At 38.6% G+C, this 18,394-nt stretch overlaps 1 protein-coding gene and 1 long non-coding RNA gene across 2 annotated transcripts in view; one reads left to right on the forward strand and one right to left on the reverse strand.

Moving 5' to 3' along the window:
• sema6bb (sema domain, transmembrane domain (TM), and cytoplasmic domain, (semaphorin) 6Bb) overlaps nt 1-18,394 on the forward strand; it is a 115,737-nt gene that overhangs the window by 83,741 nt on the left and 13,602 nt on the right. Inside the window, exons 9-18 of the mRNA XM_077606688.1 lie at nt 1,410-1,500; nt 2,703-2,822; nt 4,350-4,438; nt 5,194-5,411; nt 8,101-8,232; nt 9,565-9,714; nt 10,539-10,718; nt 11,644-11,784; nt 12,497-12,574; nt 14,313-14,371. Of these exons, the coding sequence (XP_077462814.1) occupies nt 1,410-1,500; nt 2,703-2,822; nt 4,350-4,438; nt 5,194-5,411; nt 8,101-8,232; nt 9,565-9,714; nt 10,539-10,718; nt 11,644-11,784; nt 12,497-12,574; nt 14,313-14,371 (1,258 nt within the window). The remainder of the gene's footprint in view (nt 1-1,409; nt 1,501-2,702; nt 2,823-4,349; nt 4,439-5,193; nt 5,412-8,100; nt 8,233-9,564; nt 9,715-10,538; nt 10,719-11,643; nt 11,785-12,496; nt 12,575-14,312; nt 14,372-18,394) is intronic.
• LOC144078550 (uncharacterized) overlaps nt 1-18,394 on the reverse strand; it is a 54,673-nt gene that overhangs the window by 10,649 nt on the left and 25,630 nt on the right. Inside the window, exons 6-8 of the long non-coding RNA XR_013301241.1 lie at nt 11,661-11,832; nt 10,524-10,711; nt 2,870-3,073 (exon numbers count right to left, since the gene is read on the reverse strand). This is a non-coding gene — a long non-coding RNA (uncharacterized LOC144078550). The remainder of the gene's footprint in view (nt 1-2,869; nt 3,074-10,523; nt 10,712-11,660; nt 11,833-18,394) is intronic.

Genomic DNA, 18,394 nt, shown 5'->3' on the forward strand with positions numbered 1-18,394 from the left:
GCTGCCGTTGACGGCGATAGTCGTCCAATCTAGTTTGACTAGGTGGGTTGGCAGCGATTGGCTGTTCATTTTTGGTCCTAATTTGTTAAATGTTCATCTTAAACTGTTAAATTTAGCTTAAAAATTAAATTTTTAGCTGTGAATTGAATTGTTTTTATATTTCCGGACATGCAACAATGTTGGCTGCCATGTTGACTACTACTTATTTATTATGTTGACTATTTATTTATTCATTATTATTATTGATTGATTATTTATCTGACCGTTTGTTCATTTGTTGTTGATATTTGTGCACTTCCCTACTTATTTATGTGGTTGACTAATATGACGTCTTATTTATTATTTATTTATTATTCATTATTTATTGATTATTTATCTGTCTGTTTGTTTGTTGCTGTCATTTGTGCACTTCCCTACTTATTTATGTTGTTGACTACTTTATGTGACAACTTATTTATTTCTTACTTATTTCTTGATTACCTATTTATTATTTATCTGTCTGTGTTTGTTGCTGTTTTTTGTTGACTACTTTATGTGACTACTTATTTATTCATTACTTATATATTGATTATTTATCTGTTTGTTTGTTGTTGTTATTTGTGCACTTCCCTACTTATTTATGTTGTTGACTAATGTGACGTCTTATTATTATTTTTAAATAATTCACTATTTGTTGATTATTTATCTGTTTGATTGTTGCTGTTATTTGTGCACTTTGCTAACTATTTATGTTGTTAACTACCTTATGTGAATAGTACTTAAATATTTCTTACTTATTTCTTTCTTATTTATTATTTAGCTGCCTGTTTGTTTGTTGCTGTTTTTTGTGCACTTCCCTAACTAATTACGTTTGTTGACTACTTTACATGACTACTTATTTATTTCTTACTTATTTATTTCTCATTAATTTCTTACTTATTTATTATTTATCTGTCTGTTTGTTTGTTGCTGTTATTTGTGCACTTCCCTACCTATTTATGTTGTTGACTACTTTATGTGACTACTTATTTATTTCTTACTTATTTCTTGATTATTTATTAATTATTCATCATTATTATTTATTTGTTGCTGTTATTTCTGCACTTGGTGGTGAAGCTTGAAATCTCATTCTACTTTACTAATGACAATAAAAGCATTCAATTCAATCCCAATTAAAAGAATTGGACGTCCATGAGCGGCAAACGAGTTTAAATTCCCAACACAAGGTTGAAAAGAGGCACTTGATTGGACGTCGGTTCTCGTCAATCCTCCAGTCGTGCTCCTGTCATGTTGTCCTCAGCGCGCCTAATTGCCGCCGACGAGTCATTAGCGGCTAACACCCGCTAATTGTCATTCTCCTGTGACTTGTTTTTCATAATGGTGCGTTCATGTTCGCCTCAACGTGTGCGTCTTTATGTTTACAAATTCAGGGGGACACTCTGGAAATGGGCGGGGACCCCGTCAGCGGAATGGCCAGGTGCCCTTACGACCCCAAGCACGCCAACGTGGCCCTGTTCGCAGGTAAACGCCCACAATTTTTTTTTGCGTCGCCGTCTCTTTAAGAACTTGAGCGCCAATCATTAAGACGCGTTATTGTTTGTTACCGTTGGATAATGAGCTTTTTAATATGCTCAGTTTCACAGCTGCGGCTTCTTGCGGTTTACCAAGGCGTCGCGTTTGTTGACTTTTGTTGATTGAATACTTGACTGAGTGTAAAAGTGGCGCTCATTTTGCGTTTATAGCATATTAGCTTAGCTTAACTTGGGCTAATGTGTTTGTTTTGTTGTGGAAGCACTACAGATTGTAAACTAAATGTCACATTGACGAAGAATTTTATATTGTTATACTACCGTGAGTGCTTTAACGACTATTTAAGTCATTGACTCCAAATGATAGCGAAAACGATGTCCAATTGGTTTCAAGTGCAAAGGCTGGCAGTGTTTACCGTATTTTCCGGACTATAAATTGTATTTTTTTTTAAGTTTTTGGTTGGGCCTGCGACTAATACTCATTTAATGACTTGTGTATAGATATTTTGACCAGTTTTCTTTTTTAAGGCTATAGTTATTAGAAAAATATGTTATGTAAACCTGTTGATCTCCATTTTACTATTTTTATTTCTTGTTATTGGTTTTTGTTAAAACATTACCGTCCCAACAAAATGCTAATCCTCGTCATTGTGTATTCTTTGGCTGGTGATAAATATATTTTAAAAAAAAGTTTATTTCAATGCCATTGACGGCCCTGGGTGACCAATCCGTTTTGACCGGAAAGGGTTAAATCATATTTTTAATAATTTATAAAGATATATTATTTAAATTTCACGTGTGTCGTTTTAAACAAATATTTGTTGTTTTTTCACCCCAAAAATATTTTCAACACTTCTAAAATTCCAATTTTTAAACACATTTCAAACAATAATACCCTTTTTCCTGCAAAAAACATATTAAAACACATTTTTTTACACTGTAGTCAACATGAGTAACCATCCAATCAACATAAAAGCCCACTTTTTTGTCCTAACAAGCATATTTCTAACCATAATCTCCCTCTATTGTTCACTATTCCCACCAAATCAATCAAACGAAATCAAAACAAACCACTCTAATTTAACGAATCATCCCAATTAAAATCCGAGCTTTTTCTCAATCAAATTATCCCATTTAATCAATTCAAATTTCATCTTTTTTAACTTCTTCTCCAATTATGTTTGCACTTCGCAGAGGGAAATCTGTTCACGGCCACCGTGACCGACTTCCTCGCCATCGACGCCGTCATCTACCGCAGCCTCGGGGACAGTCCGGCTCTTCGTACCATTAAACACGACTCCAAGTGGTTCCGAGGTACCCAAATATCTTTGTGTATACGTGTGTGCGGGTGTGTAATTTACCTGAGAATCATGATGGTCGTAGACTTTAGCGCCGGCCAGGCTTGACAATTTACGTCGAGTTAGCAGCTGCTCGCGCGGCGCTATTTCACCCGGATGAAGCCGTAAAAGGAGGCGCTATCAGGCCGCTAGCAGGTAGACGTTGCCAGTATAAATCCAGTCAAACGTCGGCGGGGGCGGTTACCCGCGTTTGTTACGGCGTAAAATCTGCGGGGACAGAAAGAAACTTTCTTTCAAGCTAGCTTACGGCTTAGTCACAAACACACAGGTGGCAAAAGTACTTCATACCTTTCAACTTATACGTTTTTCCAGTTTTTTTATCATTTCAAATTGTGTTCGAGTTGGTTCGCGGGCCGCATTAACGTCAACTCGATTTTATGTGGGCCGGACCATTGTAGATATAATATTTTGATTTGGTTTTAATAAATTGATTAAAAGAACAGGATCAAAATCCCTGAAGATTCTGGTTTTTTTTATAGAAAAAGTGTTTATTTGAGCTTTTTTTCTTAGTAAGGGAAAATCTTTTAATCGATTTCAAAAGGAAACCAAATTTTTCTTTATATTCCATATTAAAGTGGAAAAGAAAATATTTTTAGATTTTACAAAATGATTTTGGAACTAAAAACACAGAAAAAAATTGATTAAAATTGCAATTATTGATTTAAAAGGGGGAAAATCAGGAAATTTAATATACATCTATACTCTTCATTTTAATTTGATCCTAAAACAGAAAGTCGGCACTCATGATTTACTTTCCCGGACCACACAATATGATGCGGTGGGCCAGATTTGGCCCCCGGGCCGCCACTTTGACACCTGTGGTGTACGCCATAACAACTTTTGTAAAGAAAATAAATATTTTTTAAAAAGCAGATGAAAATGTCATCATTGATTGCTAATGTTGTCATGCTATAAGCATGATATGCGCGTTTCACTATACAGTAATACCTCAACATATGAGTGCCCCAACATACGAGCAATTTGAGATAAGAGTAAAATTTTGAGCAAATATTTATCTTGAGGTACGAGACAAATTTTGATAACTCCCTGGTGTAACGTCTCTGAGCACTGGGCGGAGCCTTGCATTTTTTCAGTGTTTTTTTCCCATTAGTCAGTGCAAATGGAGGAGCTTGTTCGCTAATACGAGAGGAGTATATTCTACTTCTCATTGGCAAGTGGTCGTGCGTTATCTTATTGTGAGGACATTTGTGTGCATCATTTTGGGAATATTTTGAAGGGAAGACAAAAGCAAACAACCCTCGATAGGTTGCATCTGAAAGTCAGGGGGGAGGCGGGGCCAATAGAGCCAACAAAGATATCAAAATTTCAAACAAAATTAGAATTACGTTTAGTGCAAGGTTAGATTCAACTTATTTTTGAGTGTGTCTGCATCATAATCCAAATTCATTTAAATTTGTTTATGTTATGAGCGCGTTGCTGTGCAAAAAAGGTTTTTTTTGTAATGATGTTTTTTTGTGTGCAGAGCCCTTCTTTGTCAGCGCTGTGGAGTGGGGACCGCATATTTACTTCTTCTTCAGGGAGATAGCCATGGAGTTTAATTACCTTGAAAAGGTAAGGGAAATGCGTCGGATTGAATTGAATTGAATTGAGGAGGCGCCATTAGCGTGAAGCGAACATTAGCGTTCGAGCATGGAAAGATGATCTCGAGGAATTATTATCATTATTTTTTAAACGGTTAGTCCTAAGAAGAAAGAAGCATGGCATCCCGCCTGGCTTATAAAGCACAGGGGCGAGTCTATGCTGTGTTATATAATATTATATTATGACAGTGGATGAAGTTAATAAACAAATGAGTGACTCAGTCAGTGGAGTAAATAAATAAATGAGTGACTTAATTAGTGGAGTAAATAAATTAATGAGGCAGGCATAAGTAAAAATACTAAAGTTTTGGGGGGGAAACAGTTGAGAAATAATTCAAAACAGGCTAAAGTCAATGCAATAATAGGACCAAAATAAGCAGGTAATAACTCAAAAATGTCCAAAGGTAGACAAAAAATTGTTTAAAAAAATAATTTTAAAAAGGAGTAAAAATAAAAATTGTACAAAATGTTGACACAAAATTAACTCAAATGTGGGGGAATCCAGTAAAAAAATAATCCCATTAAAACAAAAACATTCATAACGCAGCTGACCATGTCACATTTGAATATTTCTCAACCAACAAAGCCAAAAAAATAAAAAATATATAAAAAAACTTTGACAGCTACAAATACAGCAACAAATCGCCCTAAAAATTTTCATTCAAAACACATTGCACTTCTTGGGCCAAATCCATTGTAAACTATGGTGTGTGTGTCTACGGTCAGGTGGTGGTACCCCGTGTGGCCCGGGTGTGCAAAGGCGACCAGGGCGGCTCTCAGCGCGTCCTGGAGAAGCAGTGGACGTCCTTCCTGAAGGCTCGCCTCAACTGCTCCGTCCCGGGAGATTCCCACTTCTATTTCAACATGCTGCAGTCCACCAGCCCCGTTATCAACATGCACGGACGCGACATCATCCTGGGCGTCTTCTCCACACCTGCTAACAGGTTAGCACTACGGTTCAATTCCTTACTTGCCGACCAACGTCCAATCCACTTCGACCCGGGTCCGGCGACCATCCAACGAGTCATTTGAACCCCGATAACCCCTGTTTTAGAGGGTTTTTTTACACCCACAGCGAAATGCAACATAATATTTTTCGATATTTCAGCTACCTCGCTACTTCGCGAGTCAATTAACATGGATCTGCCAAATATCATACCGATCAACTTTTCCCCGTATTTTATACCGTTTTTTTTAATCATTTCAAATTGTGTATGTCGTATAACAACTTTTTTTGCGGGGAAAAAAAAACGTTTTGTAAAACCGATCTCGTCTTCCCCATTTTGGCTCTAATCTAGGCTCTATTTAGGGCTGTTGATCCAGTTCTTTTAATCCAATTTAAAAAAAAATCTAAATATTAGATCTAAAATGGTCCGGCCCACATGAAATCGAGTTGACGTTAATGCGGCCCGCGAACCATTACATTATTCATCGGTAGGTCTCGGGATCTTTCCCCCGTGAAAAACAAGGTCTTACTGTAATTTTGGTTCTTTCACCTATAGAAAAAAACCGAAAAAAAAAGCCAGTTAGAAGATGGGGTCCTCAAAATTTGGGGATTTAGGTCTTAAATATAAGAACGATTGCCGTCAAAACACGATCGTTCCTTCACTCCAGCCATGTTTAGTCAGCCAAACGGGATGTTGGCGCTTGTTTGTTTGGGCTTTTAATGGAATGCCGCTGTGAAGGGATTTGGCCAATGAAAAAGAAACAAGCAAAATCTGCCACATCCTATGAGTGACAGGTCGTGAAGGTGGTCCCCCACCCGGGCCGAAAGCAGCAGGATGTCCACCTGAGAAAACACCCGCAAATCCAAACCGACCCCAATATTTGAACTCAATCCCCCAAGACAAAATTGGACCACTTTGTCAGTCAAGATACCGAAAAAGAAGAAATTCTTCTATTGCCGATCATCATAACAAAAAACAATTTCATCCTCTGGGTGCGAAACATGATCATTTTTTTATCGTTATAAAGTTTCTCATTGCTAGTTGCTTGGCAACATCACGGATAGGACTTTACGGGAAGTCTCTTATTATAGTCGACGACGAACCCCCGGCCCCCCCGGCTCTCCGAACTCGCCCCGTGGAAAAGCCGCAACATATTGTTGTTGTAATCCACCTTTACGAGACGTGACTTGTTTCCCTTTGAGAGGCCGTTTCGTGTTGTCGGATTTGTCGCTTGTTATTTGACGCCCACCTGGCTCATGCTACGTTTTCATCACGAAATAATAATAAAAAAAAAATAGAGATAGATAATAAATAGAAATAATAAATAGAAAAAAAAATAAAAAATAAAAATTGAATAAATAAATAGAAGAAAAGAGAGTAAATAAATAGAAAAAATAGAAAATAAATAAATAAATGGAAAAAAATGAAAATAAATAAATAGAAAAAATAGAAAAAAATAAACAGAAAAATAGAAAATAAATAAATGGGGAAAAAAGAAACTAAATAAATAAATAGAAACTAAATAAATAAATAGAAAAAATAGAAACTAAATAAATAAATAGAAAAAAATTAATAGAAAAAAATAGAAAATAAATAAATAGAAAAAAATAGCAAATAAATAAATAGAAAAAAATAGAAACTAAATAAATAGAAAAAAATTGACAATAAATAAATAGAAAATTAAATAGAAAATAAATAAATAGAAAGAAATTAGAAACTAAATAAATAGAAAAAAATAGAAACTAAATAAATAAATAGAAAAAAATGAATAAATAAATAGAAAAAAATTGAGTAAATAAATAGAACAAAATTGAATAAATAAATAGAAAATAAATATTTATTTTTTCTACTTCAGTGCAGGGGTGTGGCTTCCGCTGGTGCGTTACATCGTGGATTTTCACATTTTTATGAACTTCCCCCCCAAAAATTTATTAACAAAAAAAAAATTCCCCCGAAAAAAAACGTGATGTAGTGAAGCCGCGATATTCGAGGGATTACTGTGTTTGTTTGTTGTTATTTGTGCACTCGGGGTTGAAGCTTTAAATCTCAATATACTTGTATAATGACAATAAAATCATTCAATTCCAAAGTGGAAAATTGTAAACACATTCGAAGTACTTTGGTCAGGTGACTCAGTTTTGTGGTCATTTTTATTCCACTCAAATGACACGTCAAAAAACAAGTCTCAGCAGGATCTTTTCATTTTTCTAACCCTCACACCTGGTGGTCTACTTTTCAGTCAACCAAATCTTTACAGGGGGGTCAAGAGTGGTCCCTACGAGGATTTGTGTGTGGGCCGTGTACAGATGTTCGGCTCCCCCACGACTCGGCGGCCATTTTCCTGAAGCCAGCTTCCTTTTCTTCACGCCATTTTTTTTGACTAATCAGTGACTCATTTCCATTTTGCTTTCTTTTCCACAAACGCCTGCCAAGATTTTTCCTATTTTCCTTTTAGCGTTTTTTTTGTCTTAAGCCGTCCAACTTGACAGTTTTCATCTCTGCTTGTCATTTTGTTTTGTAACAATTCCTTTTGTTTTTGGAGCGCTGCTGCGAAAATACGAAAAGCCCAAATCCAATTGATGGTGTTCTTTTGTTTCGTTATCTGCTTTTTTCTCTCCGCCCGCTCACAAAAGGAAAAAAAGGTCTTATTGGCGGACATTTTGTGTGTGTTTATGTTTGTGCGCAGCATCCCCGGGTCGGCGGTGTGCGCCTTCGACATGGAACTGTTGGCGGCAGTCTTCGACGGGCGCTTTAAAGAGCAGAAGTCGCCGGAGTCCATTTGGACACCTGTTCCTGATGAAGTCATCCCCAAGCCAAGGTGGAAGCAATTTGCTAGCGAATTAGCGTTAGACAAAATGCAGGCAAGGCTAGATATGTTCTGGACTCAATTGCAATATTTGAGAGCGTCAGAATATTTTAGATCTGACCTTGGCTGTCATTGACGTTCAATTCATTTTGAGGCCAATAACTCCTGTTGTTTAGAGAATAATGTTGCAGCATCATAACCGTATTTTTCAGACTAGATGTGTCACACCTGTCGCACTAGCTCAAGAATGCACAATGAAAGGGGGGAAAAAACTAACATTATACAGTCATACCTCTACTTAGAAATGCCTCTACTTACAAATGTGTCTACTTACAAATTCATCTACTTATAAATGTCTCTACATACAAATTCCTCTAATTACAAATGCCTCTACTTACAAATGTCTTTACTTACAAATTCCTCTATTTACAAATGTCTCTACTTACAAATTCCTTTACTTACAAGTGTCTCTACTTACAAATTCCTCTACTTACAAATTCCTCTAATTACAAATGCCTCTTTACAAATTCCTCTAATTACAAATGCCTCTACTTACAAATTCCTCAATTTACAAATGTCTCTACTTACAAATTCCTCTACTTACAAATTCCTCTACTTACAGATTACTCTACTTACAAATGTCTCTACTTACAAATTCCTCTAATTAAAAATGCCTCTAATTACAAATGCCTCTACTTACAAATGTCTCTACTTACAAATTCCTCTATTTACAAATGTCTCTACTTATAAATTACTCTACTTACAAATGTCTTTACTTACCAATTCCTTTATTTACAAATGTCTCTACTCACAAATTCCTTTACTTACAAATGCCTCTACTTACAAATTCCTCTATTTACAAATGTCTCTACTCACAAATTCCTTTACTTACAAATGTCTCTACTTACAAATTCCTCTACTTACATATGCCTCTACTTACAAATGCCTCTAGAAATAAAAATTTGACGATACAAAATCCTTTGATAAATGACCATCCCAACATACAAAAAAGGATCCAATGCAATCTCCCAAAAAAGTAAATGCATTTCCTAACGTCCTGTACGAATGACAAGAATTTACTTATAAAGTCCTGCTCTAATTACGAAAAATCCAAGTAACGGAAAAAGTTCTGGAACCAATTAATTTTGTAAGTAGAGTAAATTAGGGAACCGGCAAAAATTGCCACCTTTTAATGTCATATATTTACAGTATTCGAATTCTAAAAAATACAGTAGTTTCACTTTAGTTTGTCGGAGAGCCAAGGAAAACTACAAAAAAGTGTGACTTATAGTCTGGAGGATACGGTAGATAAGGAAGGATTTGACTTGGATTTGGATTTGTCAGACCCGGAGGCTGCGCACTTCAGGGCTCCCGATTCAATTCGTCCAACGGTTTTCCTGACGAGATGCTCAACTTTATCAAGACTCATCCGCTGATGGACGAGGCCGTCCCGTCGCTGGGTCAAAGGCCGTGGATTGTCAAAACCATGGTCAGGTGAGCTCGGAAAACCAGACCGGATTTGAAGTATTTCAATGCTGCCTTCGTGTTTTGGCGGAAAAGCTGTATTTTTTTTATACTTCAGTGCTGAGTTCTAGTAGCAAGCAGAGGAAAGGGGAGTGGCTTTTCACGTTTTTAAGAACTTACAAAAAATTTAATTTAAAAAAATAATAAAAAATAAATTCCCCCAGAAAAAAATCTGCGATGTCGTGAATCCGCGATATTCGAGGGATTACTGTATTGACACCCAATCTTTTCTGCTTTTTCTTAGAGGTGCCACACTGGATGTTGGATTAAAAACAAGGTAAGTAACTCAAAAGTAATCCATCTTTATCCTCTTTTTCTAACTTGTGATGGTCAAAAAAGCTATCAAAAAGACGGAATAAATAGCCCGTTGTGTACGCCGTGGCGTTCCTGTTTATCAGCCTTGCAACACAATCCGTAATCTGGTAAACAATTAAGTTTCTCTCCAAACCTAAAAGGATTAAGCCTGGCAAGACCGCCTTGAAAAGTAATGGAGTGAGGTTATTCCATCGCACTTTTCATCCGCGGCGAGGATTCACACTGTCACTCATTTGGCGGGGGATTATGGGTAATGGGAGGGAGGGGAACTACAATGAAGCACCGGGGACAACATCACTCTATTTTTTTTTGGTTTCCGTTTTGTATTTATTTATTTATATTTTTTCCGCTTGGTTAAAATCAGCTGTTTATACGATTATAATGTTAGGATATCTCCCCTGAAATTGGGTAGACAAAAGTCATTTTAAGTACTTTTTTACTCTGATTCACGATTATGAACTCACTTGAATTGTCTGAAGGTACCAGCTGAATAAGATGGTGGTGGACTCCGAGGCCGGGCCATATCGGAACCGAACCGTGGTGTTTCTGGGCTCCAGTCGGGGGACGGTCCTCAAGTTCCTCATCATGCCGAACCAGGACAACACGGTCACCAGCGGCAACGTCTTTCTGGAGGAGTTGGAAGGCTTCAACCCTGAAAAGTAACAAATTCACTCGTTCACTTTTTGTACCCTAAAATCCGGCTTGGCACTCAGGTAGCAGTAGTAGTGGCAGTGGTAGCGGTAGTAGTTGTAGTAGTAGTGGTAATGTTATTGGTAGCAGCAGCGGTATTAGTAGTAGTGGTAGTGGCGGTAGTAGTTGAGATAGTAGTAGTGGTAGTAGCGGTAGTAGCAGTAGTAGTAGCAGCAGTAGTAGCGGTAGTAGTTGTAGTAGTAGCGGTAGTAGCAGCAGCAGCAGTAGTAGTAGCAATAGTAGTAGTAATAGTAGCAGGAGCAGCAGTAGTAGTAACAGTAGTAGTAGGAGTAGTAACAGTAGTAGTAATAGTAGCAGGAGCAGTAATAGTAGTAATAGTAGCAGTAATAGTAGTAGTAGGAGTAGTAGTAGTAATAGTAGCAGGAGCAGTAGTAGTAGAAGTAATAGAACTAGTAGCAGTATTATCAGTAGTAGCAGCAGCAGTAGTAGTAGTAATGTAGCATCTTAGAGTAGTAATAGTAGCAGTAGTGGTAGTAATCGGAGTAGTAGTGGTAGTAATAGCAGTAGTAGTGGTGGTAATAGTAGTAGTGGTAGTAGCAGTAGTATTGTTAGTAGTGGTAGTAATAGAAGTAGTAGTGGTAGTAATAGTAGTAGTGGTAGTAGTGGTAGTAGTAGTAATGGTAGTAGCAGCAGTAGTAGTAGTAGCAGCAGTAGCAGTAGGAGTAGTAGGGGTAGAAGTAGGGGTAGCACTAGCAGTAGTAGTGGGAGTATGAGTAATAGTAGTGTTGGCGATTGACGTCATGAGCACACATGCTGTTAGCTTTTAGTTTTTTTTTTTCATCGACAATTGACGCCGGGGTGATGATTTCCCAATTTTTCCGCTCGCCAAGAGGTCCGCGGTGGCCTCACGGTGTGTTTGTCCGATTGTTGCAGGTGCGCCGGTGACTCACCACAGGCCAGGCAGCTCTTGTCTCTGATTCTGGACCGCGCTAGTCACACGCTCATCCTGGTCTTCCCGTCCTGCGTGGTGCGAGTGCCGGTGGCTCGCTGCCAACTCTACTCGCGATGCATTAAGTGAGCTCAACGTTTCTTCATTCATTCCATTCCACTTTGACTTGAAATCTGTAAATCACAAATATATAAATTCAAAGAAAAATGACATTAGATTAGATTATTCATTCCGTATTCGGGAAATTTCACTGTCACAGTAGCAAGAGAGTGAGAATACAGACACAGAAAAATACATTTTAGACATAAATAGGTAATAAATAAGTAAATACAGAAATAAGCGTGTTACTGATGATGATGACATATGATCCACAACTAGAAAATATGATCATATTATTTGTATATAGTATTAAAGTTTGGTAAATTCAAAAACATTTCTAATATAATGTACAGTATACTTATGCCTTGCTTTACTGCATTGTATATATTTATAAATACATTTTTTAGAAACCCTAACAATATAATGGAATGTATTAGTTTTAAAAAAGCATGATTGGTCACATATTGCAAAGAAATGACAGTTTAACTTTTTAGTTATAGTTTCCATAATCTTATTTTAGTGTTTTTTTTCCTCCTCCATAGCACATTGTAATATATCTATTGTACGCTCATGACACTCTAATTAATATTCCAACATCTCCAAACCCTTTGAAAATTCACCCGCCGGCAGGAAATCAATGGCTAAGTTCATTTCGAGCTGGAAAGAGGATCGCGTTTCCAAAAGCCATCTCGATCCGTGATTACAATCCAATTTGGAATGACTCCATTTCCTTTGCAGAAACTGCATCGCCTCCAGGGACCCCTATTGCGGTTGGACCCGGGGAAGCACCTGTTCCTTCCTGCGCCCCGGAACAAGGTGACGATGCTCTTCACACTTAGCTTCATGCTAACACTTGATGGGAAACGCCATGCACAAGCGCACGTGATTAGCCCCGATTTTCATAGCCATGATACATTTGAACACACAATACGAACAGGCTTATAAAGTGGGCATCAGAAGTCTACACACCCTCGTTAGAATGTAATTGCATTTACAATTAGACCAAAAATTTGGGACTTAAATTATGACCAAAAAAATGAAAACAGGAAGACATTACTCCTAATTTTTTTGCTAATTATTGAATTGAATGGAATGCTTTTATTGTCATTATACAAGTATAATGACATTTATAGCTTTCAACACGTAGTAAATAGCAACAAACAGACATTAATAATCAATAAATAAGAAATAGAAAAATAAGAAGTAATTATCCAATAAAAGCCGAGTGTTTAGCGAGTCAGCCTCGCAGTTCTGGGGTCGAGGGTTCGATCCCAGGTGGGTCCTCAGTGTGGAGTTTGCACAGAACAGTGTTTAGCACGTCGGCCTCGCAGTTTTGGGGTCGAGGATTCAATCCCAAGTGAGTCCTCACAGGGTAGAGTTTGCACAAAACAGTGTTTAGCATGTTGGTCTTGCAGTTTTTGGGTCGAGGGTTCGATCCCAGGCGGGTCCTCACTGTGCAGTTTGCACAGAACAGTGTTTATCATGTCCGGCTCGCAGTTTTGGGGTTGAGGGTTCGATCCCAGGTGGGTCCTCACAGTGTGGAGTTTGCACAGAAATGAGTGTTTAGCACATTGGCCTCGCAGTTTTGGGGTCAAGGGTTTGATCCTCGGTGGGTCCTCAGTGATGTGGAGTTTGCACGCTCTCCCCGGGCTTGCGTGGGTTTTCTCTGGGTACTCCGGTTTCCTCCCACATTCCAAAAACATGCATGATTGCTTGTCCGTCTCCTCGTGCCCTACGATTGGCTAACAGCCACCGATTCAGGATGTGAGAATAAGCGCTACATGGCTATAAAATTGAATATTTTCTTTATCCTCTTCTTTCAGGCTTTGCACCTGCAATGACATAATTTTTTTATTATTATGGTCTGGTGGTCGTTGTTCGGAGGGAACATCTGCTTGTTGTCTTAAGTGGGCCGTCAGCCTCATTATCAGTTCAAGATGTCTGTTGCTAGCAGCGCGCAATTCCGCATCTCCTTTCACTTAGCCGGCCGGCTCCAAGTGTGTGCGTGCTCACCTTCAGTGCCGGCCCACCCCGTCCCCGTCCCCGTCCCCCCCGCGCACTCAGATCAGACAGCTCATTGAATTAGAAGCTTGGAGAACACATTTGTTGAGCCGAGAAAACAGAGAGAGACCACCGCCGGCTGTTAAAGGCCTTTTGTGTTAGCCCTTCTGATTTGATTGAAGGAGCCCCCACGCTCGCGGATCCATTGGGTTTCCTCCTACGGGGGGCGTGGCTTGAGACGAGACCCCTCTGGCGTCGTTTTGTCATATTTCCGGTTAAGGCGGCCCGCCATTAATCGACTAATGAATTGATTGGAGGCAGCGCAGTGGAAAGTGGTTAGCACATCCGGCTCGCCGTTCTGAGATCGAGAGTTCGATCCCCAGTGGGCTCTATCCTTCCTATGCGGAGTTTGCATGTTGAGCCTGGGCTTGTGTGGGTTTTTTCCGGGTACTCCCGATTCCAAAAAAAATGTGCGTGCTAGGCTAATTGAAGGTAAATCTGTCCCTATGTGTCCTTTTATTGACGTTGATCTTTTGTGTCTTTTTTTTCGCAGGCTGCCCTTCGAGCAAGACGTCGAGCAGGGAAACGTGGCTCACTTGGGCGACTGTGACGGTAAGCGCCGTTGTCGCGACATTTTCTCCATCATGATAAACTCGCCGGTGTTGTTAAAAATGTTAAACAACGATAGATGTACAATTCACCTCATTCAGAACATTTACATCAAATGGGAAAACATTTTGATATCAAGTACGAAAAATATTATAGGCTGTCCTCAAATGAGGACATTTTCAAAGTATTTACGAGGCATTTAAAAAAAGAAAGAAAACGCCAGGGTGAATTCACTTGGATCGTTTACTGGGTCGCATCGGTGTTGTCCTGCATTTAATAATCGCTTATTTGGGCCGTGTTATTGCGTTCATGCTCTGTGTTAGCCCCTATTGCTAACATGCTGTGTGTGTTAGTGTGTGTTAGTGTGTGTGTGTTAGTGTGTGTGTTAGTGTCTGTGTGTGTTAGTGTCTGTGTGTGTTAGTGTCTGTGTGTTTGTGTGTGTGTGTGAAAATATGCGCCACAGTTTTTAATCACTTAATAAGGGAAATTCAAAATAAAATAATGGATAAGGAAATGCTTTTACTTTTTGGGGGATTTCGTAACTTGGATCTTTTTCAGATCTCAAGTCCCTCGTTTGCATATTAAAAAAATTGTAACCTGAAACTTTCGTACCTAGAGGCACTTGTAAGGTATGACTGCGCTGTACATGGGGTCAGTATTTTTATTTTATTGGTCCCCCTATGCAAGAGCGCTCTTATATTTTTTTAACAGTAAATCGGCTTCTACTGCTCAGGCGAAACCGGCTAGTGCATGACGATGCATCTTGTTTCCATTAGAAGCTAAGCAAAAAAAAACTCCAGTTGCCAAATACGGTCACAAATGATTAGCATTAATCCCGACTTTCTTCCCCCACTGACATTTTTTTTTACAACCATATCAAGCGGGAGCGTAACATCAAAACCTGGGAGCTGATCTCCAACGGGGATTTGCGTGGCGACGATCCAATATTTACCTTTTCTTTTCACTTGTGCCACGTGAACTTGGGTAACTTTGGAGAGCGGAGGATTAATTTGCACGCACTGGAATTACAGCAAAGATGAAAGAGAAGAAAGTCATGCGTGTGCATCCCCCCCAAAAAAAACCTCATCTCCAGAAGATGGCTTAATATCTAAAACGGGCTGAAGCGAAATCTATTTTCATAAACTATAGAGGAAAAAGGTTAACGTGGAGAAGCGCAAATCGCAGCCGGAGGAGAACATAATTAGCCGGGAGTTTACGGAAGAAAAGCAAACGAGGGCGCCGATGTAAGGGAAGCGTAAACAAGCCAGAAGAACAAAGTCGGCAGAAAACGCGCAGCGGGACGCCGTCAAATGAGAGCGCCGGGTTTTTTTCGGGGACGCTTTTAAAGATTTCAGGGGTGGGAAGAAGGAGTGCAAATATTGGAGTTTTTAATATTATTTAACTGGGTCTCAATGGAAGGGTTGGGAAATGGGGTTGTTTTGCTTCACAGGGGCCTGGTGTCATTGACAAAATAGATGGCGTTGTATTGTATGGCATTGAATTATTATTATTTTTTTGGTGTTGATGGCAAAACATGTCCAATCAGATTGGAACTGGGAGAGCGGCAGCGAATGAATGAACTGGGGTTGGGCTGATTTTTTGTCTTTAAGGTAGCTCCACTTCATGATTAGTTTTTGCAGATTCTCTTTGGAACCTCTGCAAAATTTGAACAGTAAATATAATACAGTGGTACCTCGAGATATGAGCTTAATTCGTTCCGAGACTGAGCTCGTATGTCGATTTTACTCGTTACTCAAATGAGCGTTTCCCATAGAAATGAACTAAAAACAAATTAATTGGTTCCAACCCTCTGAAAAAACACCCAAAATAGGATATTTGATTGGAAAAATATTTTAATTTGTTCTAATTCGCCATCTATTAACAAAGTGACAAATAACTAGTGGTTTAATAGTACTAAAATGTGTTTAATCGTAATAAAATTAGACAGATTTCGCGGAGGGGAGAGGGGGGGACTTTTTGCACGGCAACGGGCTCGTAACATAACATAAACAAATTTAAATGAACTTGGATTACGATGCAGACACACTCAAAAATAAGTTGAATCTAACCTTACACTAAAGTTAATTCTAATTTTGTATGAAATTTTGATAGCTTTCTTGGCTCTATTGGCCCCGCCTCCACCCTGACTTTCAGATGCAACCTATCGAGGGTTGTTTGCTTTTGTCTTCCCTTCAAAATATTCCCAAAATGATGCAGACAAATGTCCTTATAATAAGATAACGCATGACCACTTGCCAACGAGAAGTAGTATATACTCCTCTCGTATTAGCGAACAAGCTCCGCCATTCGTACTGACTAACGGGAAAAAAACACTGGGAAAAAAAATGCTAAATTTGTCTCGTATCTCAAGATAAATATTTGCCCGAAATTGTACTCATATCTCAAATTGCTCGTATGTCGGGACACTCGTATGTCGAGGTACCACTGTACAGTAAATCTCCAATTTTGTAGTCTTTGGTGGGAATACTGATGAATAATGAATGAAGATGAAATATTTGCAACATATCTACAAGTTCCGTGATGTATATATATGAGCTTATTAGTGGACAGAAAAAAAATCAGCATTAGTTTGACTGTCTAAATAATCATTTTTGGCAGCCCTAGTGGATGTAGCTGTATTCAATTAGCTCGCATTGTTGAACATAATTGCCTAGATGTTGCACTTCATCTTATTTAAGTGTGAGATGATCCCAAAACTCCAGACATTGTCTTTTTTTACGCGCCCATCCTTCTTGCTAATTGCTACACGTGCTTAAAAAAGCAGGCAAATTTAGCGCGTATAAAGATATTTGAATAGTATTAAGTTAAAATATTTAGTATGACACATCCGTATTAGCGCTAATTGTTAAATCCTAACACTGCAGCTTGTTATGTTCCATTCAAGTGACGGAAATTTCAACTGTCCATTATTCTTGTCACTATATATTTTTTTTTACATTAGTCCCTGATTAAAATTTGAATAAGTCCAGGCAGCTTATTAAAAGCTATTCATGCCTTTCCATATTTCAATTTTGCAAGCGGGAGATAATTTTAATGTTATGGAAACTCTGATCTCTTTGAGTAGAAAATGAATGAATTTGCGCAAACTCAATTGCTGAGGCTCTTTTTGAAAATGCTAAAGTATGCAAAAGTAAGAATAAACCATGACTGGCAGTAGCCCGGATTTCATCATCCGTCATTTTTTGTCTTGTGTAGCTATATTTAGTACTTGAAAAAAATGAGAAAAGGCAATTGCTAGAGAAATGGCGCCGCTCTGCTGGTCAGGAAATTTCCAGTTCAGTTTTAAAGCATTTGACGACGAGAATAACTCATGATTGACAGTGCTGGTGGTCAAGTGGTTAAACGCACTGGCCTCGCATTTCTGGGGCTCGAGGGTTCGATCCCAGGTCGGTCCTCACCGTATGGAGTTTGCATGTTCTCCCTGGGCTTGCGTGGGTTTTCTCCGGGTTCTCCGGTTTCCTCCCAGATCATCCAAAACATGCTATGCTAGCTGGTTAAGCACTCTAAATTGCCCCAAGCTATGATTCTGATTGGTTGTCCTTATTTATTTACTTATTTATTAGCTGTTTATCTATGTCTAAAATGTCTTGCTGTGTGTGTATTCTCACCCTCTTGCTACTGTGACAACGACATTTCCTGAATACGGGATGAATAAAGTTATTTTATCTAATCTAATCTAATTGCGAGCCACCCATTCAGGGTGTTCCCCACCAGTTGGCTGGGATAGCATACCTGTCAATTTATACGTTTTTCAGGTATTTTATGCATTTTTTGATAATTTCAAATAAAACAACTTAGGTACGGGATTTTTTTTTATTATTATTTTTTAACTACATTATTTTTGCAAAACCGATCTCGTTTTACCCATTTCGGATCGTCTCGGTCACTAGTAGCAAAGGTAAATCGTATCGTTGATTGCTAATGTTGTCATGCTTTAAGCATTTTCCGCCTTTTCACTATATAAATATAGCGTGGCAGCAAGCAATGTACCCACTGTCAGGGTCA

This window comes from Stigmatopora argus, chromosome 8 (assembly GCF_051989625.1).
Source record: "Stigmatopora argus isolate UIUO_Sarg chromosome 8, RoL_Sarg_1.0, whole genome shotgun sequence".
Taxonomy (NCBI): domain Eukaryota; kingdom Metazoa; phylum Chordata; class Actinopteri; order Syngnathiformes; family Syngnathidae; genus Stigmatopora; species Stigmatopora argus.